Source organism: Eschrichtius robustus, chromosome 20 (genome assembly GCF_028021215.1).
Source record: "Eschrichtius robustus isolate mEscRob2 chromosome 20, mEscRob2.pri, whole genome shotgun sequence".
NCBI lineage: Eukaryota > Metazoa > Chordata > Mammalia > Artiodactyla > Eschrichtiidae > Eschrichtius > Eschrichtius robustus.
In genome coordinates this window covers 45,024,143-45,047,604 of record NC_090843.1, presented here as the reverse complement: position 1 = coordinate 45,047,604, position 23,462 = coordinate 45,024,143, and the positions used below count along the sequence as shown (strand labels likewise).

At 39.4% G+C, this 23,462-nt stretch overlaps 1 protein-coding gene across 6 annotated transcripts in view; it reads left to right on the top strand.

Annotated features, from left to right (window-relative positions):
• ACACA (acetyl-CoA carboxylase alpha) overlaps nt 1–23,462 on the top strand; it is a 268,183-nt gene that overhangs the window by 183,876 nt on the left and 60,845 nt on the right. For all 6 annotated transcript variants that reach the window (XM_068529919.1, XM_068529921.1, XM_068529920.1 and 3 more), the window contains 2 exons: nt 14,626–14,895; nt 20,436–20,533. In XM_068529919.1, the coding sequence (XP_068386020.1) occupies nt 14,626–14,895; nt 20,436–20,533 (368 nt within the window). The remainder of the gene's footprint in view (nt 1–14,625; nt 14,896–20,435; nt 20,534–23,462) is intronic.

The window sequence follows — 23,462 nt, the reverse complement described above, 5'->3', positions numbered from 1 at the left end:
CATAGGACTAGATTATTTTCTCTGTTTTTGTATATTTGAAAATTTGAGATTTTTCTATGATAAAAGCATTTAGAATATTTCTTGATGTTTTTCCTTATTTGGATACTTACTTTGCATACTGGTGTACGGCTTTTGGTATGTTTTTTTGTGCTCAGGTAATTTCATCTGGTACTGTTGTGAGCATGGTAAATATTTTCTTCTTAAAGGGGCCCAATCAGAACCAGGGGTTTAAACATAAAAGGAGGTAACGGTGAACCCGTGTCCGATAGTTATCCAGGAATGCCTTTTCTAGCTTTGGATTCCTTTCTTCTATAGTACACTGTTAATGATGTAAAGTCGTATTCTGCCCTATACCCGACATCCTCCTCAGTGCACTGAGATTCTTCCTGATTCTAACTATGCTTCTAATGTACAGTTGTAACAACAGTGATAACAACAGTAATAAGCCTAAAATGAGATATGTTTGTATTTTAACCTTAGATGTAATCCCTAGATAAATCTCGTTCCTTAGAAGGAGTAATCTCTATCTGAGTGTTCACCGTAAACAGACTCGGTAGACCTTTGGGGATAAATGCAATTTTTCCCCATTTTATGCAGTATCTTTTTCAAAACAATTTCCTATATGTACCAGGTGCGTGGCTGCTCAGCAAGTACACCCGTGGCTGCCAAAAGTAGATGGTTTGGTATTAAGATGGATGCAAGCATTGGACCCGATGGAGAGTATCAGACTTGTAGGAGTTCTTCTGATCTAATAGCAAAGGCGAGAGGCTGGGGAGAAAGGATGCGTAGAATTTTGACGCGAGTAGGTGTATGTATACTCATTAACGCACAAAGTTGCAGCAGAGCTTTATGCCACTGTGTGTAGCATCCACTTAGTGAACCCCTCAGCAGCAAAGAAAAGCTTCATTGTGCTAGACTTAAATTCTGATTCATTGAACAGTGGAGTCTTCAGGAGTGCAAGGCACCCTTGTGAACATGGGACTGAGAGAAAAACGCTTTTAACTAATGTAATTAAAACACAAAATGAGGTTTTTGGCCACGTGAAAACTAGCTGCAGTGCTGTGTGAAACCTCTTGCCATGATCTTTCTGTCCTGCTTTCTCTCTGCTCTCATTCTGTTTGAGCGAATGGAGACTGGGGGAATAGTGAAGTCCCAGAGGGACAGAGCTCTGTTCATGCTGAAATTACAAGCACAGAGCTGCCTGGGCATGAACATGTAGTGTTTACTCTGCCAGTATGAATACAAATAGTCTTATTATACGGGACTCTGTACCCAAAGACCACACACACACACACACACACACACACACACACACACACACACACACACGAATTAAAAAAAAAAAATTAAAGGTTTTTTTTTAACCCTTTTAAGACCCAACAAACCTTGGTGCAAAGGGATGTCTTAAACAGCAGCATAGGACTAGGGCTATGAGTAGTAGCGTCAATACAGGGACCACATGTTTTCCTTTGCCCAATGCTTTAATAATAATCTTGAAATCTAGAAATCCAATAGTATTTAAAATTTTTTTTTTGCTTTTCGTCAGTTCTTACTTTCTTCTTGTCCTCCTCTTTTCCCTCCTTAGTTGCCTGTTTTCTTTGTTCTCTTTTCCTTTCCTTCAAATGATTGACTAGGATTGAAGCTGAGTGTTAGCTTGCTGTTCCTGAGTCTTTGAGCTCGGGAGGAGTGAGACTGATTTCTTTTGTGAGCCCTTAGTGACTAATGCCCGGCACGGCTGGTGAAGTCAGTCAGTGGCCTTAGCTAGATTATAGGGTCCTGCACAACAGGAGTGAGGTTGGGGTATTAGTATCCAACTCTGTTACCTAGAGCTTGAACGTACAATGAAGCATGTCCACTGAGCGACTGACCAATCTAAAGACGGAGTTTCAGCAGTCAGAACTCTGAGGGACAGCTGTGCCTAAGAGATGACGAGGTGTCAGGAGGATGTATTTCCTCGTGCTGAGCCCAGTTTTATCAAGGCAAGTTGACTTTCAGCAATTGCCGTTTAATTTTCTTTGGCCAAAGAGACAAGTTTGTCATGAGCTTGGCACACTACATATTACCCCAAGAATGATGTGAGGGGAAGGAAAAGAGCTCATGCTGATGAGATTGGGAGCAAATCAGTCCTATCCCAAAGAGAATGGGCATCTGAACGGAGCCTTGAGAAATAGTTTTATTAAAAAAAGGAATAAAAGATTGACCTGTTAATGTTCTGAGAGCCGAGGCTCAATGTAAATGCGTCAATGCTACGTAGACATTAAATCATCATAATGTGGTGTTCTCCAAAGGTGACAGCTCCACCAGGTCATCATGGTGGGTGATATTGCATTACCTTGAAGGATTGGAGTTTCTGGGTTTCAAAGCTAGCACATGGATATAAGGAATACAGGTAAAACAAGAGATTCCTGCAGAGTTTCCCCCTGAATTGAGATGCTTCTCCCCATAATCAAAGGCAGAAAGCCTGCACTTATCATACCATCGGCTATGTGGGTAACCAGTCTTTCTTCCCTATTTTTTTTCCAGGACAGGAAATAGGTAAAAAGGTGATGGGACCAGGACTTGGAACAATTCAGTTCCATTTAGCTTTAGGTAACTTGTTTGCCATTTGAGGAAGAATGTTGGCTGTTTCAGCAGAGATGTGACCTGCATTTTGAACATTGTGGCCGACTTAAAAGCAGGCAAAAGAGAGCTTTTCTGATGTGACGTTAGCTACTCTCTCCTTTCTATTTTCCTAGTTGTCCCTTCCCCATTGAGAGAGATGTAACTGAAGGAATGCCACCTTATGCGTGATGAAAGGTATAGGAGAACACATTTTTCTCATTGTCAGATTTGAATGGCATTGCATTTAGTGTGAATTTAGAGTAGGAATAAAAAAGATGTAGACCAAATCTGTGAACTACGTTCCTTGCAAATAGCTCCAAAGATAAGTTGTCTAGGATGTTTTTTTTTTAATCGTTTCAAGTAAAGATGAAAATTGAGGAAAATGTGATTGCAACGTAGACTAAACTGATTTCATGCTCCTGTGATGGGCACTGTATGTAAATACACAGCTAGATGAATGTATGCTGTTGAGCCTGGATATAGAAGAAGCGCAGCTAACCAACAGTTCTACTTTCACCACTTCTCGATTTGGGGGGAATTGTTTTCATTTTCCTGCCAGTTTGCTAACCTGTTTTGATCATTTGGTGGAAGCTGTAATTGTAGGTGGGAACACTTTGAGTAACAGTTCACAATCCAATGCAGCTGCTTTTCGCACCAAATCCTGTTATTAAAAGGCTCAGGCGAAGATCAAGCCAATGTCTGTAACCGACTTGACGGAGAACAACTTAACTTTGCCTGGTAGGACAAAGAAAGTACTGGCCTTCTTGAGACTGTGTTCTTATATATTCTGAAATGTTATTAGCATTCTTTTATTATATTTCCTTTAACTGCTCTGTGAACTAGATGATGAATCTCCAAATTGGGCAATGATGAAAGATACGATAGGCAGGCACCTTTTATAGCAAAATTAGTGTGGATAGAAATGTGGACCCTGTCTTCCTTACTGTTTCAGAACATGGGCTTTTTAACAATATGAACCTGTCTATTCCCTCTCATTGCTCCTGTCGTAATGAAAATCTGCGATGAGAAGAAGATGCTGTGTCTAGAAGCAGTTATAATAATTAGGTTTAGGATGTGTACTCCAAAAAGGATTGGTAGTTAGAGACTGGAATTCTTGCATGGCATTACATTTTTTCCTTAAAATTTTTCTGAGAGTTAAGTATGTTCCAGATTGAATGCAATTTGATGATCACCTCCACACACACTGCCAGACTTAAAATTGTAGTGGCTCCAAGACTTCGTTTTTTCAGATGGGCGCTAGGTGTCAGGGTTTTTCCTTCTCAGCAGCCTAGCCTTCAGATAAACCTCTTGAATTGCCCTGTTCGGTGAGGCAAATCCAGCAGTATCCTTCCCTTTTTTTTCAGTTGGTATGGTAGGCTTTGCCTAGTGTTCCCACAACGTGCAATTGCTCTCTTAACCCTTTGGGTGGAGATCTGTTGAATCTTACATCATGACTGCACATTTTTACAGGAAACATTTTTTTAGAAAGAGGATGATCAAGGAGGGAAAAAAGTAGTATAAATTAAAGTTCGAAGGCTAGCTGCCATTATGACTGGTATCTTGGTTTCAGTTCTGCTTTATGTTCTGGGGGATGAAATGGTGGGGATTAAGAATTCAGTTCTAGAACTGCTCAGCCTTGCCCGTATTTAACTGTCATCTAATTGTTGGCAAGGTACTGTTGTCCAGTCCCAAGAAGGTGTAAGCATCTCTTTAACTTTTTTATTATAAAATATTTCAAACTTATAGAAAAATATGGAGTGATATGACAAATATCCCTGCATCTATTGACTAGCTTAAATAAATCTTAACCATTTTGACACTGCGTCTCACTTATTTTTGCTATAATCCTTTGAAATCTCTAATTTGAGTATAAAAACAAAAATAAAATTTAGGAGTTGGATAGGGAAAGGAAGTTGGTAAGCTTATGTAAGCCTGAAAGATTGGAAGAAATTAATTAGTAGATCTATTTTGACAGTTCTTAGGCTGGACCTCTTAACCCAAAGGACCTCTTATTTTAGAAAAACCACCATAACCCTCTGTCTTAATTCACTTGGTTGACATTTTCCATACTCTCAAAGGAATTGCTTGGGCTATCCTGGACTTAAATTCTAGTGCAACCCATTATGCTTTGAAACTGACTGGAGAGAGCGTTCGTGGGCCTGAGTAAGGAAAGTGTTGACCATTTCTCATGCGAACAAAACCCAAATATTTTTCTAGTTTAACATTAGGCTTTTGCCTATTGTTTTACTCGATTTAACCTCAGAATAGCTCCATGAATGGGAAGCTAATTTGGATGTATTTTACTGTGCTTTTGTTTCATTCTTTTGAAATCAGTTTACCTTTTCATGCTGGGTGTGGAAATTGAGTCCATATCAGTCTTTTAGATGTGTGTTGGAAAAGAGGCATATTTGTATTGTAGCATGCTGAAGGTGAGCTCTGAAATAGACCCAAGAAAAGCAGATCTGAAAAACAGGATCATGGTCTGTGCACTGACTGTTCAAGTTATAAAAAGAGACTAATGGTCCTTGCCACCAATCTGTCCCTGAAGATGGGAGAATGTTTCTAAGTGCTTTGAGATCCTCGGCAGAAAAGTATCACATTCCACTGATTACAGATAAACATTCATAATTTGCACTTAGCTTATTTTTCATCAAGGACTTTAAAAAACCAATTTTGAATCTTTTTAGCCTAGCAAGATAGGAATTTCAAGTACAGAAAAAGACATATTACGGAATACGTGGTAAGATAGTTTTATTTAAAATTATTGTGCACTTTTCTTCTTTTAGCCTCATTCTTAGTGTGTTTGGCTACAAGTCTTTGTCTGAAATGATCTTCAGGACCAAAGTTGAGTCCCTCATTAGAAAAATATTGAGGCTACCTTTGGAAGCTAGGTCTTGCTGCCATGGAATTACTTCTAATGAATTCCTAACACTGTTCTTCTGGGATGTATATATTTTTCTTCGAATTCCTTCTTAATGTCTGTTATTGGAGCTGGAGAGTTCTCATCGGGTCGATTAGTTGATTTTGACTCATTCCATTAGTAGCAAACCAAGGCCCAATGAGCTTGACTGACTTTGAAAATCCTAATGCATCCCGTGGCCAACCAAGGCAGCACTTGTGGAGGGCTCCTCAGTGCCTTTCAAAAGTAAGTCCTTAAAGTTAGCCTTTAAACAAAAGGGTGAACTTGCCAGCATTTTCATACATCTTAATTTTTAAGATTTCACAGAAGAAGGGTGTGATATAGTACCCTACGTCAAGAAATTTTACAGCTCCAACCAGAGGCAATAATGAACATCAGGACAGCAACAGATGACACCAGAGGATGAGGTGTAGCGTGGAGCATCAGAGTTCAACATTCGTTTACATGATTAATGGGGGAGGCTTCCTGAACTGTGGTAGGCCAGCTTGGTTAATTTCCCTATCACCCAGTCACTCCGGCGCCCCATTTCTCAAATACCACTGGCTTGTATGTGCTCCATTGCATGTGTTTTTTAAAATTGGTATGTTTATTAAAGCATTGTGTGTACATGTGTAAAATTACTGTGGTTTCAAGCAGATAAATAGTACAGGAAGAAATAATGCCCCTGTTTAAAATTATTATTTCTAATCTTTGGTAACATTTTCAAAGGATTACCTCTGGGAAGAAAATTTTTTGCTCTAAAAATGATATTTTTCTTATCCTTTTATCGCTTTTTAGAAGGGTTGAGGTAAGTTTGCTCAGCCATTTTTGAATTATCCAGGCATGAAAAAAAGAGTTTTTCAGCTGTTAAGAAAATTGTTTTCAGCTCTTTTATGTGCTCACACGACACTAAGCAATGGAACATGATATCCAGAAGATAATACAATATGGAAAGGCATTGACATTTTTTCAGCATGGTTTTTCTGAATGGCACAAATTAAGTCAAATATTGCATTGCCTTATGGTTTAAAAATATACCTTTTAAGACCTATACAGTATTTTCTAATATTTCATGATGTATTTTTTTTCCCACGAGGTTCTAATATAAGTTAAAATTGTAATTATTTTTTGATAGTATCTAATTAAACGTGAAGATTTAGTATTCCATCCAACATACAAAAGGAAGGGGGAAAGGTAGCATTTTGTTATCTGTCTGAAAAGGAACTCAAGTCCATATTCCTTCTCTCTGGATCTTAGTTTTTTCATCTTCATGATGCAGATGCTGCCTGGGTCTGTTTCGGCACTAACGTTCTAAGATTCTTTATATTTCTGCCCCAGAGCCTTGTCGGATGGTCATCTTCCCAGCATTAGCAGTAGTAGCCCAATAGCTGGAGGCTTTGCCAGAAACACTCAACTTTTAGACTTTCAGCATGGAAAATAAATAAAGCTTCAACATCTCAGCCACAGTCTAACCTGTGTTTAAGTCCATATAGAAAGATATTATTACCGATGAACTCAAAGTGTGGAGATATAAGAAAGGCAGCTGTGGCAAAGATACTCCCTTTCTACTTCCCACGGCATAGCTAGACTTGAATGCTTCTTACATCCTTGAAAACAAATTCCTGTCCTGTTTTGCCCCTTAGCTTTCCCTTCCGATTTCTTTACTGAGCTGAAATATTGTTGTTTTACTTTGTGGTAGCAGCAGCTTTGGAAAGTGCGGGTGTGTACGTGTGCATATGTACACTTGCACCTTCTGTTCACACTGATAGTACAATTAATGTTGATGTCAATTTTGGTGTTAATTTTGGGTCATGATTAGTGTTGACATTTTGTGTCAGACTAATGGCATTTATGGGCACCATCAGAATAAATGTTAATATTATCATGTTTTTATTATCTGTTATAGTAACATTAAACCAGGGTCCTCCCGGGAGAAAAAATACACATATGGATAGATAGATAATGCCTTTCTGTATCACTGGTGTTACTCAGCGAGAAAATGACATCTCAGGGCAGAATCCTAATCACTGTTTGGAGCATCAGAAATAATGATCACCTCTGATCGGAGGTTGTGAATAATTCATTCGGTTTGATTTTCACGTCCTGTCCAGTGATACTTTTCAAACCAAATGTGTTTCTACAGGAAAATAATGGTCCCACTTCTTATGGAAATACTGTAGCACAAATCATTTTACCCACATAAAAACAGTTAAATAAGACTGTTCTCTTCTGCTTGCCTTCTCCGCCCCATCCCCTCCTCCCTTGCTTGCGCGTGTTTATTCCAGGATCAGACTGTGGCCAAGGAAATATCTTCTTCCTTAGAACTCGTATAAGGAAAACAAATGTTTATTTCTGCTGATCCTTAACTTATTCGCGGTAACTCTTTTGAACCTCTTCCCTTTCTCACTTTAAGGTAATTAGTTTAGGTGGATAATCCTACACCTAAGAAGCCTGCTAATTGGAATGCTCTGTTATCAAAAATAATCTGAAATTAGATATTTTAAAAACTGATTTATGGCTATATTAATGAAACTATTAATTGGCAGTAAGTCCCTGGAACCACTTGGTTAGTCCATGCCTCTCTCGGCAAGACAGTGGTCGGGGAAGAGGTCAGTGGGCGCTGCCAGGGACCAAAAGCCTGAGTCTGAGACTCGTTAGACCATAAACCCAGCCACTCTGACAAGCCCCTTTCAGGCTACGTGTTCTCCCTTTGTTGCTTCCTTAGCCCTTTAGTCGTCCTTAGGCCTTAGTCCTGGAGTGTCATTTTCACTAGGTTTTATTGCATAGAAACGTTGGAGGGAGAGAGAAGCTGAAACAAGAGGATTCAGTGATGGAATTTCCTTCGGTTGTTATTTTTAAGTTAACATGCAAGGCAACTTGGCTTAGGTGAAATCAGTGAATGTCATGTTCCTAATCACATTGTCACACTTGTGTATGCTTTTATATAGTGATTGCAGAATTTTCAATATAAAACCTCCATTGTGTGTATAATATAGATAGGCCCCATCCATATAAAGTAATTTGACTGAAAAACTTACGGTGTCCTAATTAAATGGGAGGAAAATATGACTGTCTTCTGAAGTAATGACCCAATCCTCTGAGACAAAGCTATTCTTAGATAGAATATTTTGAACCATTTCTCCTGAATGTTGTGACCCCCTTTTTTTTTTATTCTAAATCTAACAAGGGCAGAGGAAAGCGTTTTTCAAACTAGTTTTCATCATCAGACAAAGTATTTTGCATTCAGAAACCATTTCCAGTATCAAATTCAATTTTGTCAGGTGATTAGTTGAGTTTGGTAGAGAATAATTTAAAAACACAAAGCTGGCAATGGCCGTGGTGCTTCTGCACTGGAGGAGAGCAGTTACCGTTCTCAAGTTGCACGCCCTCTTTCAGTGACTGTGTATGGTGGATTATTGTGTGACACGTCTTTGCAGCTGTTATAGACCTGCATCTGTTGACACCATGTGTTCCTACCCCGGACTGCTGGAAGAAATAGGGGAGCGGGTGAATTGATATCTTGCCTGCCTATCAGTGCAAATGTCCTTTTATGTACGTGTTTGTAAAGCTCTTTAGCCCCCTTCAAGATGAAAGGCTCTGTATAAATATAAGCTTTTGATTTTAGTACATGTTTGCAGTACATGTGGTACAGTCCTAAATATGTGTTTAGCTGATAGGCACTGTTCTTGTCTATTGTACAAATATTGACTTTAAAAGTATAAATATGTATTTAACCATCAGACCAGAAAAACACTGAAGCAGTACTTCTAAGGTAGAGATATTAATATTGTATAAACCTATATATACATATGTTTACATTATACCACATCATTGCAGAGCATTTCTTTTTAAAAAAGGAAATGATAGCCCCAACAGACTAAGACAGTTCTTGATACTCTTCTCCCTTTAAGGTGAGTCTTGATTTTAAGTTTTCATATGTTTATTCCTCTTTTTAAATTTCATACAAATGTGATCTGTTGTAGTATAACTAAAACCTAGAGTCAGTTCCTCTAAAACATGAGAAATCCGTTAGGTTGGTGAGATTTTTTTTTTTTTCTCCTTTAAATTTTTTTTTTTTTTCCACCGTGAAAATGTTCAAATGTGCACTAGAGATAATAATATAAGCTCCCATGTACCTGTTACCCAGTGAAGAAGTATTTGGTAGTTTTTTCTCCCTTTTTAATTTATAAAATTTTTAAGTTATGAAGGCATAAACACATTAAAGAAATTTGGAAAATGGGGGAAAAATTCACAGTCCCATCATCCTAAAATAATTATCATCCCATTTTGCTATGTTTCTTTATTTCCCTTCCCCCCAGCCCCCAACAAGCTTTTAGATAGAGATAGAGAGTGGGTGTATGCATGTGTGCATGTGCTGTAACACTTACGACAAGATTTAACATGTATTTAGTCTTCACAGCAGACTTAATACAATAGGTTATTATTACCCCATTTTACTGATGAGGAGACTCAGGCATATAGAGGTTAGTAACTTACCTAAGGTTATGTGGCTAGAAAACTGACTGAACCTCTATTCTGTCAGAGTCAGATTACATTAGATTCAGATTTGTAGAATCTAGTTTCTGAGTCTGTGCCCTTGACCACCACACCGTTTTGCCTCTCAGAGTTATTATGGTATGCGTGCAATTTTGTTATCCTGCTTCTTTAAATTTAGCATTACATCATGGGTATTTTAAAAAACTGTTCATAGTCTTCATAGCCACCGTTTTATAAGGTTGAACAAAACACTAACAATGACCTCACTAGTCAATATATTCCCTCTAAAAAAGTTTTTATCATGACATTTACTTTTTCAGCTTTTTATCTTAAAATAATGTTAGATTTACAGAAAAGTTACAAAAATCGTACAGAGTTCCCATTTAACCTCCATTAACCTTCACCCAGCTTCCCCTAACATTAATCCGTTATATAACCATGTTCTAATTATAAAAACTAAGAAATTAACATTGGTGCAATACCATACTATTAAATAAAATACAGACTTTATTTTGGATTTCACTAATTTTTCTACTAATGACCTTTTTCTGTTCCAGGATCCAGTCCAGGGTACCACATTGCCTTTAGGTGTCAATGACATTTATGTTTGCGTTATAATTGATGTTCATCTTTCCATAGCGTTTCACCTAAGTGCAGTGGCAGTAGTCTGGAACATACTTCCTTAATTTCTCTAGTAAAGGAAATTATGTGAATCATACTTTAAAGAATAAATCATTCAGACTCGGTATAGGACAAGTTACTTAAGTCCTCTGTGCCTTGGTTTTCTCATGGCAATAATAACAGCTGTTTTTTAAATTAATAATGATAATAGCTACTATTTGAGGACTTTTATATGCCAGGCTCTGCACTAATTTAATGTGGTGTTCCTCTCAACAATCCCTCCAGAAAGATACTGTTATCCCCATTTTATAATTGGAAAAATTGAGGTTAAGGTTAAGGTTAAGTGACTTGTCCAAGGCTATACAACTCATATAAAGCTGAAATTTGAACCAAGACAGGCAGATTTTCCAGCTTAATCTCCTAACTATTATCAGTATTTATTAACATTTATAGTATAGTACAGCATGTTATAAGTGTGCAATTAATGGTAGCTATTATTCTTATTATTTTTAAAAAATAAAATATTTTAATGGCATTTAGTACTGTTATTCTGTGATCCCTAGAGATAAGTCAGGCACAATGTTCTAAGCTCTTGGTGTTGACTGTTTTCCAAGAATCATTTAAAAAATGAAATGACTGTGGAACCAGCAAGTATTTATTACTCCCATATTATGTGTAGAAATGTGTAGGAGTCCTGCTATGCCCTGGAATAGGTGATATGATGGTTCAAGCTGGCAAGCTAAAAGCTGTCCTAGGCCATATGTGATTAATTATCAAATGAATTCTCTACATGAAGGTCTTAGTAGGTGATCAGAAGAAAGGAGTCACTTTAGACTAGGGGAAGCTTTTCTGAGGAAATGGAATTTGAATGAACCTTTATGGAACAGGTGAGATTTGGATAGGTTGAGAGGAGAGACAAAGGCAAACTTTGTATGTTAAAGTTAATATAATAGATTACTGCTTCTAATAGTTTTTCATCAATCCCATAGGTAATATTTTCTTAATTTTGTATGTGGGGACATTGAAGCTCAATAAAATTAAGTGAATTTCCCAAGGTCACACAGTTAATAAGTGGTAGGGCTTAGATGTGGATCCAAGTTTGTTTGACTCCCAAGCCCATGTTCACCATTATATATCCCGTCATTTGATTAGCAGTGAAATCTAATTTTTAATGTAAATTGAGCAACAGATTCTTCCTTAGAGATTTATCCATTGTGCTTATTCAAAACTTAATCTCTTCCAATGAGGAATCTCACTGTACCAAGACTCAACACAACACTCTCCATTCTGTACTTTTTTTTTTTTAATTTTATTTATTTATTTATTTATTTATTTATTTATTTATTTATTTATTTATTTATTTATTTATTTATTTATTTATTTATGGCTGTGTTGGGTCTTCGTTTCTGTGCAAGGGCTTTCTCTAGTTGCGGCAAGTGGGGGCCACTCTTCATCGCGGTGCGCGGGCCTCTCACTGTCGCGGCCTCTCTTGTCGCGGAGCACAGGCTCCAGACGCGCAGGCTCAGTAGTTGTGGCGCACGGGCCTAGTTGCTCCGCGGCATGTGGGATCTTCCCAGACCAGGGCTCGAACCTGTGTCCCCTACGTTGGCAGGCAGATTCTCAACCACTGCGCCACCAGGGAAGCCCTGTACTGGTACTTTTTAAGTGGGGAGGAGGACAGTTGATGAGGGACACATTTTAGAAAGACATTAAGAGTAGTGTGTTCTTGGTGCTGCTGTGTTGACACCTAATTGGAAGTCAAGGGACTTCCCTGGTGGCACAGTGGTTAAGGATCCGCCTGCCAATGCAGGGACATGGGTTCGAGCCCTGGTCCGGGAAGATCCCACATGCCGCGGAGCAGCTAAGCCCATGCACCAGGACTACTGAGCCTGCACTCTAGAGCCCGTAAGCCACAACTACTGCAGCCCATGCGCCTAGAGCCCGTGCTCCGCAACAAGAGAAGCCACCGCAGTGAGAAGCCCGCTTACCGCAACGAAGAGTAGCCCCTGCTCGTCGCAAGTAGAGAAAGCCTGCACACAGCAACGAAGACCGAATGCAGACAAAAATAAAAATTAATTCATTAATTAGTTTTTTAGAAAGTACTACTAATAATTAGAAGTCAATATTGCAAGCGTAATGACCTGGCCAATTGCTGAACTGACTGCCCAAGTGACACAGAGTCCCCAGGTAATAGCAAAAGATAAGAGTGTTATTTGCTTGCCCAGTGCCACATAGACACAGTGTTTGCATTCGCATGCAAATGCTAAAGTAGATTCTTCTGGACTTGTATCTAAGCTACTCTGGCCTAGGTGGCTAAAGTTAATATGTCATAAAATTTGGTGTAAAGCCCAATCTTCCTAACTACAAATGCGTTTAGAGGAAATAGCTTTTCCTTCCTGAAAACAAAGGAGATGTTGGGTTGGAGGGCCACGTGAGAAGGCAGTTAAAATATTTCTCCCCACGTGGGCATCATATTGATCAGCTTCTTAAAAACTGTGACCAAAATTATCCTGATATTTGGAGTTTCTCTGTGCTATTTTTTGGATGATCTGTTTCTTCTTCCTTTTCTCTGTCTTTAAGGAGCAGATAGAGTAATACCGCCTTACCTCAGAAGGTGATTGGATTTTTTTTCTATGTATTGTATCGATTTTGATTTGTATTTGGCCAGTGGTATATATTAAATAGCTTATATTTATCTGTAGGTGTTTCATATATATATTTCTTAATGCTGAGAATCACAAATAGCTGTGTGGAAAGCTTCAACCAGCCTGATTACAGTGGATGTGCAATTGGATTGAGAAATGTGTACTCAGAGCTTATGATCACTGGCCCGGTTGAGTCTGGGTGATGCATGTGGCTTTCCAGGGATGCTGCTATTTACATCTGTTCATGGCCCTTCTTGATGGCTGGCTCCGCAATGAGGTGATATGCAGCAGCCCAGGGATGAGGGACCAAGGCTGCCGATGTGGCTGGGCTCCATTAGGCAGGGCCAGGAATGCTCGTCTGGTAGGCTTTGTGTTTGGGGGCGAGTGGTGGAGGTGGGAAGCGGGGGAGACAGAAAGAAACAGGAAAAAAAAAAAAAGAATGGAAAGCATTACTTATCTAGGTATAGGGAAACAGACAGGCAGACATGAAAAACTGCAGCCGTTAACTGGGGAATGAGTGAGTAGAAAAGAAAGGGCACTAGCGAATAAACAAGTAGAAGGAATGACTAGTTCTCATATAGAAGGGGATTAAAAGAGGAGAGGGCTGTGAGGGTTTGGGAAGAGACGTGTCACCCCTGCCTATTAAGTCAGTATCATTTATTTGTGTGGCTGGTCAGATGCTACTGAACAGTGAGCAGAGATTTATATATATCATAGTGCAGCAAGAGGTTGGTTACTTGCATCCTTTGGTTTTCTAGTGTTGGGAGAGATCAGCAAGAGATGCTCACAAGGATGCAGTGTTGAGCTACAGTAAATTCTTGCAGAAATGGAAGATACCTGAAGCAAGCCTGTAAAGAATGTTGCTGTTATTCCTGACAAATATTAGAGGACAATAAAAGGACCCAGGGTTGTAAAAGTTGTATAGTCCACGAGAGGTAGTCCTCTTTCTGCTCTGCTGTGTGTTAAAGATTTCTTGGAAAGAATCTCACAAAAGATATCTCAGTAGATAGGGTAGTAAGTTAGGGCATCCCGGATTTAATTCCCAGTGCCCCAGTATTCTTCCACACATAGCCTGAGTGCGTTTAGACTTTGGTTTTTCCATCTTCTTCGAACAGACCCAAAGAAGAAACTGAGACAACTGTGAAATACGTATACAGTAAACCAGCTATTCTCAACATAATCTTAGAGAAGTATGCTAGAATATTTGTTCTAGTTTCCCGCAGGGAGCTTGGCTCTTTAGCAATGCATATCTTTACCTGAAGGTTGTGTCTACGTGCAGTCTGATATCTTCAAGGAACCTGAAAAATAATTCTGCATGTAAGAAGCTTGTATTTATTTGTTTGTTTGTTTATGCCTTTGCAGATCGGCATGGTAGCTTGGAAAATGACCCTTAAAAGTCCAGAATATCCAGAAGGCCGAGATATCATTGTTATTGGCAATGATATCACATACCGAATTGGGTCCTTTGGACCCCAGGAGGATTTGCTGTTTCTCAGAGCTTCTGAGCTTGCCAGGGCAGAGGGCATCCCACGCATCTATGTAGCAGCCAACAGTGGAGCAAGAATTGGACTGGCAGAGGAAATTCGTCATATGTTTCACGTAGCCTGGGTAGATCCTGAGGATCCTTACAAGGTACAGTCTAAGAAAAGATAATACTTCAAGTTACTGTATGGGTGCGCGCGTGTGTGTGTGCGTGTGTGTACGTGTGTAGAGAGAGGTGGAGGTTTTTTGTTTTTTATAAATTTATTTACTTATTTATTTTTGGCTGCGTTGGGTCTTCGTTGCTGCTTGCGGGCTTTCTCTGGTTGTGGCGAGGGGGTGCTACTCTTCGTTGTGGCCCGCGGGCTTCTCATTGCGGTGGCTTCTCTTTTTTGCAGAGCACGGGCTCTAGGAGCGTGGGCTTCAGTAGTTGTGGCTCACAGGCTCAGTAGTTGTGGCTCGTGGGCTGAGTTGCTCCACGGCATGTGGGATCTTCCCGGACCAGGTTTCGAACCCATGTCCCCTGCATTGGCAGGCAGATTCTTAACCACTGCACCACGAGGGAAGTCCTGGTAGAGGTTTAAGTTCAAAAATTATCACGTACAGTGAACCACAGCTGTGTTGGAAATAAATTGTCTCTCAGTATGTTCACCTGGTCTTTCCTCCAGCTTTGTAATAGATGACTATTTCTTTGGTTGAACACTAGATGAAATAGTAGGTGTGCATTTAGTGTGAGACATGTTAAGCCAGAAATATATATCTTTTTTTTTTTTAACAATATATTCTTTTTTTATTTATTTATTTAATTTATTTATTTTTGGCTGTGTTGGGTCTTCGTTGCTGCTTGCGGGCTTTCTCTGGTTGTGGCGAGCGGGGGCTACTCTTCGTTGTGCTGCATGGGCTTCTCATTGTGGTGGCTTCTCTTGTTGCAGAGCACAGGTTCTAGGCGCACGGGCTTCGGTAGTTGTGGTGCATGGGCTCAGTAGTTGTGGCTCGCGGGCTTAGTTGCTCCGTGGCATGTGGGATCTTCCCGGACCAGGGCTCGAACCCATGTCCCCTGCGTTGGCAGGTGGATTCTTAACCACTGCACCACCAGGGAAGCCCAAAATATGTACCTTTAAATTATTCTACTTTGGCCTCCAAGACTTATGGTCAGTCATCAGCAAAATCTCTCATATCCTCAGCTTCTTCTCTGATTGTTCTCCAGTCTTGCTCTACTTGAAACCTGCCTGTCCTCTGAAGACTCTTCTTCCCCTGTAGCCCTCTTAAATGGTGACTGGTTTCTCTTTCCCTTGTACCACTGAGCCTGGAGGAAAATAGCTTCTTGCTAGTGCCTCACGGCTACTTCCAGACCCTTTTCCCTCCCTTCTCTCTGAAAACCCCCGTCTTTGAATCTCATGTCATCAGACTGTGCCACACCATCACTGCTCCTTATTATAGTGTTCCCTACCCTTTGGCCACTCCCTCTTCTTTGCATCTTTTAGTTGCTGGCACATTGTCACTCTCTCCAGTACTACTAGTCCTGTTATCATTCTGGGTGATTGCTATATATACGTCGATGATTCATCCCATCATCTAGCCTCTTGGATCCTTGATTTCCTCTCCTCCAATGGTCCTATCCTACATCCCAGATCAGCCTCTCATTCCCCATAATGTCAACTTCAAGCATCCCTTCCTTTGCCATTTCTCCATCCTATCTTTCCAGCTCACTCTCTTTAGTACCCCAAGTCCAGTAATCCTTTGCACTCACCAAGACCTACAACTGTTGATCCTGCCACCTTTCTTCTGCTCTTCACTCCCTCCTTACATCCTCATTTTATTCCTATCCAGCCTTAAATCCAAAGTCTACCATAGGCTAATCATCGTAATCACTACCTTTCCCATGCCTTCAGTTTCTTTGCTTTTTCTCTTCATTCCGCTTATTCCGTGTCTGTACAGAAACCTTGTTTAAATCCAACTCTCTCCGTCTACTCCTTTTCCTCACCTGCATAGCTGAACACTGATGGAGAAAAATACACAGTGCTGTTGACTGGTCTTACTTTAAGTTCAAGCTTACCAACCTCCTGATTGACGATTTGACATCTCTCTCCTCAAACCTCCAACACCCTCTTCCTTCATCCTCACTCTTAGCTGATGATGCTGCTTCCCAGTTCACTGAGAAAATGGAAGCAATTAGAAGAGAGCCTCCACGAGCGCCTGTATATCTGCATCTGTGCTCTTATTCTCCGCCTTCTCTCCTGTACGTTGATGCACGGTCCCTGCTTCTATCTAAGGCCAATCCTGCTATGCTTGATCCTTTCCCTTCTTGCCAACTTAAGGATGTAGATCAAAACTTCTCCCCCTTCTTTCTTACATCATCACTTTTTCCCTCTCTATTAAATATACTCCTTTTTTTAGCACACAGACACTTACCCCTCCAGTCACTAACCCTACCCCATTTTTTCCTTCCCTTTACAGCAAGACTTCTTAAAAGAGTTTCTCTTCTTGCTGTTTCCAGATACTCTTCTCCCTCCCATCCCCTCTGGAACCCATGTCAGTTCCCCTTGCACCCTCACCATTCCATCAGAGCTGCTTTTGTCAAGGTCGCCATTGATTCCGTATTGTTAAACTCTGAATCTCACCTATTTGACGTTTCAGCAGTATTCCATGTGGTTGGTTACTCCTTCATCCTTGAAATACTTTCTTCTCTTGGTTTCCAGGAACCTACAGTCTCCTTTTTACCCCCCTAGCCACTCTTTCTCAGCTTCCTTTGCTACCTTTTACATCTTTAAATGTAAGAGTGTCAGGGGGGGATGGAAATATTCTATATTTTGATTGTGGTGGCGATTACACACAAGTGTATACATTTGTCAGAACTCATCGAACTACAACACTTAAAACTGATGGATTTTATTGCACGTAAATTATGCTTCAGTAAAATTCATTTTAAAAGTATATGGGGGGGCTTCCCTGGTGGCGCAGTGGTTGAGAATCTGCCTGCCAATGCAGGTGACACAGGTTCGAGCCCTGGTCTGGGAAGATCCCACATGCCGTGGAGCAACTAGGCCCGTGAGCCACAATTACTGAGCCTGCGCGTCTGGAGCCTGTGCTCCTCAGCAAGAGGGGCCGCGATAGTGAGAGGCCCGCACACCGCAATGAAGAGTGGCCCCCACTTGCCGCAACTAGAGAAAGCCCTCGCACAGAAACGAAGACCCAACACAGCCATAAATAAATAAATAAAAATTAAAAAAGAAAAAAAAAGTATATGGGAGGATTACTGGACTGAATGTCAATATTATGACATAGTATGAGTGTGTTTCATGTTTGGTAATTGCAATCATTGTTGCTTTTGTTGTGGTCATCCATGTACAATGCTTGGTGTCAGTCTATTTATCTCTTGTTAAAAAAAAAAAAAAAAAAAGTATATGGGAATTGTTGGTGACCTCTAATAAATACAGTATTTCTTTTGGGGGTGATGGAAATATCCTGGAATTAGATAGTGGTGGTGGTTGCACAGCATCTGAATATACTAAAAACTACTGAATTGTACACTTTAAAATGGCCAGTTTTATGTTATGTGAATTTTTATCTCAATTTTTTAAATTATAAAAAAAAATGTGAATGGAGACAGATATCAGTGCCACAGAGGCTGTGGCAGGACCAAGAAGTCTAGGACTCCCCAGCCTCAACCCCACAGGGCCCAGTGCCCTCTCACCTGGTGCTATGGCAGGATAGCTTGTATGGAAGGTGAGGTAAGAAGGAAAAAAAAAGGTGTTTTAGGGCTTGGTCCCTGGACCTCTCCTCTTTTCTATATTCACCTTCCCTTGGTGATCCAGTCTTAAAGCTTTAAATTCCATCTATAAACTGATAAACTTCCAAATTTATATCCTGCCCCTGAACTTCAGATTCATGTATCCAGACTCCACATCTCTACCTGCACATCTGCCTAAACGTAGCTTCTAATCTTCTTCCTTAAATCTGTTCTTCCCACAATATTCTCTGTCTCAATAAATGATACCTCTATTCCTCATCTAAGTAAAAGACCTTGGAGTTATCCTTGACCTGTCTTTCTCATATCCCACATCCTCTCCGTCAATAAATCATGTGTACATCCTGACCTTCAAAATATATCCAGAACCCAACCATCTGTGAGCACTTCCACTGCTACACAGTAGTCCAAGTCCCTGTCACCTCTTACTGCATTTATTGCATTGTTTCCTAATTGACCTTCCTGCCTCTGGCCTTGCCCCTACCCCTACCCAAAGTCTACTCTCAACAGAAAGTGGAATGATCCAGTTAAATGTAAATCAGATCACAACTCAAAACTTTCCTCTGATTAAAACCCTTTAAAGGCTTGCCAACTCACTCAAGTGAGGGCCAGAAACCATATAGTTACCTGCAAGGCCCTCCCTAGACTGGCCTTCCAGTACCACTCCGTCCTTGTTCTCTTGCTGCTCCCACCTGATTCCACACTGTGGCTCTACCAGCCTTTTCACTGTTTCTTGAGCCTGCTGGACACACTCAGCAGCTTCACACTTGTGGTTCCTTCTGCCTGAATGCTTTCCCCCCAAATATCCTCATGTCTCATTTCCTCAGCTCTTCAGGTCTTGGCTCAAATGACATTTTCAATAAAGCCTTCCCTGGCTATTCTTCTAAAAGTTCAACTCTGCCAACTCTCCTGTCTCTTTCCTCTATTTTATTTTTTCCTTAAACATTATTCCCATTAACATTGTATGCTTAACTTATTTATTTTGTGTATTTTCTGACTCTCCTACTAGAAGATGAGTTGTACAAGGCCAGGAATTTTTGCCTGTTTTGTTCCTTTCTGTTTGTTCTGTGTCTTAGTATCTTGCACATAATAGGCACTCAGTAAATATGTGCTGACAGACATACTACTGACACTCAGTGCTACAGGGCATTCTCGTCATAAGTCAGGCAAAATCAGTGGCAAATTCAAATTCATGTCTCTGGCATGTTGTGCTCCCTGTGGGACAAATTCAGTTAAATGGTGGACATAATTTCTCATAGTATTTTAAAAGGTTTTCTCTGCTTCCTTTTTTTTTTTTTTTTTTCTGAGCGACTGATTCACTTCAGGTGAACACACATATTAAATAACTAGCTTCTATGTGAGTGTGTATATGTATGTATAAAAATAAGTCAGTTATGAAGTATTAGTATAACCTTTTAATGTACATAGGGATTAGAAGTTGTTTACTTAAAAAAGCAAAAGGTATGAGCTCAGTGATTACTGATCATTAGCACTGCACAGACTTCTGATTTGAAGATTGAATATCCTAGTTTTGTGATGCTCTCAATTATCCTTGACCCATCTATATTTTGATGGTACTATGGATTTGAGAAAATGAAGAAGAGTAATTCATATAATTCTTTAATTTTGTGTTGATATCTTTAATAGAGGTGTCACTAAAGATTAGAGAATGACCCTTTAACCTTGATGAAAAGGAAATGAGTGGAATATACCTGGAGTTGCAGCTCCAAGATATCTTGTTTCAAGGACACAGTCAGTGACTGCAGAAATAGGCACTTCCATCTTTCAAAGAACTATCTGTGGTAGTATTCTATGAGACAGTAACTCTGAGACACGATTTGGAGATTTAAAGCCAGCTTTGGAACAAGCTGCATTATGCATGCTTTGCTGGGTCTTCTGTGGTGATGGCAGATAATGAGTTAAAAACTATTTGTGTTTCCCACAGGGATACAAATATTTATATCTGACCCCTCAAGATTATAAGAGAGTCAGTGCTCTCAACTCTGTCCATTGTGAACACGTGGAGGATGAAGGAGAATCCAGGTAGGTATCATGTATCAGAATAATTTGGCCGTGGATTAAAGAAAGGAGAATAGGATCATTTTTTTCTCACTGTCCTGCTGATCATGACCTTGAAGAGCAGTGAAGATTGCTTGTTGAATAATCTAGAAGCCTTAGGTTTGTATCTCAGCTATACCACTTACTAGCTGAAAGACCTTATTATTGATTAAGGTTTTAAAACTATATTTGTAATAATTATTCAATTTGAAAAGTTGGAACATATAAACAATTATGAAGAAAAAGTAAAAATCAGCTACAGTCCTACCAAGAGATCACAGGATCACAGTTATTAATGTATATTATATTCTTTCTGTTATATATATATATATATATATATATATATATATATATATACACACACACCTTTTTTCCTACATAATTAGGATCATAATAGAAAAGGGCTTTTGTAATTTGTTCTTTTTACTAAATACTATTTAGGGAGAAATTTTATATATTCTTACAGTATTATTTGAGAATATGATATTTAATGGCTTCATATAAATCATTATAATGAATATATCATATTTGAACATACAGACTATCCCAGTTTTTACTGCTATATCCCTGGGCTGGTCATTCTTTTATGTAAACTTTGAAGAATATCTCTGGCTATTCCCTTTGGGTTAATCTCTAAAAGTGGAATTACTGGTCAAAAAGTATGTCCATTTTTTAAAAGATTTTTTTGGATAATTTCAAATTGTCCTCCCAAGAGCTGCATTCCCACCAGCAGTATATGGTAGTGCTTGTTCCCCCTCTTTAATTTTTTCTCCACCCTTGCCAACACTGTTTATTGTAAATTAATAAAATAGGATAAAAACAGCAATTGTTACTTTAACTGGTATTTTTGATCCCCAGTGAAGTTGAACATTTTTATAATCTATCTGCAAGTATTTTCCAGAAGGTTAATCAGTTGCTCCAATACCATTTATTGAATAATTCATACTTTCCTCACTTTTATAATAATCTTAACTCAATTACCAGGCTTTATATTCTGTTTTTTGTTCTATTCTTGGACTAACGCCACACTATTTTAACTACTTTAATGGGCCAGAGTTCCTCACATTCTTAATTTTTCCCCAAGTTTTATTAGTTATTTTTGTCCTTTTACAGATAGGCTCATTTTTTTTTTTAATTCCCCAAAACTTTCCATAATGATTTTGATTCAGATTGCATTAGGTTTATAAATCAATTTAGGAAGATCTGAGAGCTTCATAATATTAACTCTTCCCAACAAGAAACATGGTATGTTTTTCCAGTTATTTAAGTGTATTTTTTTAAAGTTTTATAGTTTTCTTTATATAGATTATGCCAGAAATTCCCACCCTTTCTTGCTTCACAGCACCTTTACTGTCTCTGTAATTTTTTCATAGCACCTTTAGGCAAAAAGATATGCCTAATATTTCTGATTTTTAAGGAAGCTGACCCAGACAGCTTCATAAATATTTGTGCCACGAATGACGTGGGTTTGAACTGTGCGGATCCACTTCTATGTGGACATTTTCAACAGTAAATACAACAGTACTACACCATCTGTGGTTGGTTGAATCTACAGATGTGCATCCATGGATATGGAGGAACCATATATCTGAGGGCCAACTCTAAGTTATACTCGGATTTTCAACTGCTGAGGGTCGATGCCCCTAACCCTGGCATTGTTCAAGGGTCAACTGTATAATACACATAACTGAAAAAATTTTATTCTATTCTTAAATAATTACAGTTACTTACTAATGGGATATTTGCATCCATACGACATTGCAAACCTTGGAATCAGCTTGGACATAGCCACCCTCACATCTTGTTCTGCACTGATTTTTGTGCAGAACTTTTTTTTTTTTCCCCCCACAGACACTGAAAACCCAGCTTTGCAAAGATAGGACATTGTCAAAAGGAATGTAGCAGTACCTCATGTTAAACCACGAACTACTTAAAACTAGTAGTTCACACGGGATCCAACAGATATCACATATCATAGTGTTTCTCTCAAAAATCTGAAATATCCTTCAGTGCACCTGACAGTTCACTGTGGCATCCATCCCAGGATGTCTTGGTATACAGTGTAGGTACGGTGGGATTTTGCCAATTTTTAAATAGCCCTATATGTTTTGCATTTTTCTTGCTACTCTGAATGGGATTCCCACCCCACACCCGCCATTATATTCTTCAACTCTTTATTGCTGGTATCTCAGAAAGCTATTGATTTTGTATATTGCTTTTGTTAAAGCAAGTCAGTTTTCTTCTCTGAGCTTTAGTTTCCTCATCTGTATGATGAAGATCAAGTAAACCAATATATGCAAAGCCCTTAGCACAGAACTCAGCACATAGTAAGCAATCAAAAATCCTGGGTATCATTATCTATGATAATGGAGATGATATTCCCTATCACACTGGACTGTTGTGAGGATCAAAAATGATATACATGAACATGTTTTGTTAATTGTGTTACACTACACAAAGGTTTTTATTATAAGTAACATTAAAATTTGGTACTACTTTTTTTTTTTTTGGCCATGCCATGCAGCACGAGGGGATCTTATTTCCCCCAACAGGGATTGAACCCGTGCCCCCTGCAGTAGAAACGTGGAGTCTTAACCACTGGACCACCAGGGAAGTCCCTGGTACTACTTTAAAGAATGATACTCTTAAAGGTAGAAGGCTCAGATCACAGAGCAGAAAATGGGAAATGTTTAATCTTTGTCATGTAATACAACGGGAGAAGATGCCACTTAACAAATCACAAACAACTGTGAAGCAGTATGCACTCCTGAGGAGGGAGAAGATCTGCTTTGCAAAGAAGGCTGACTGGGCCCATGAGTATTTGTGACTATATGGCATGTGGGCCTTATTAAAAGAACACATTTCCCCCACCACCACCACCAAATTAATGTGGCTCATTAACCCCTTAAGGGAG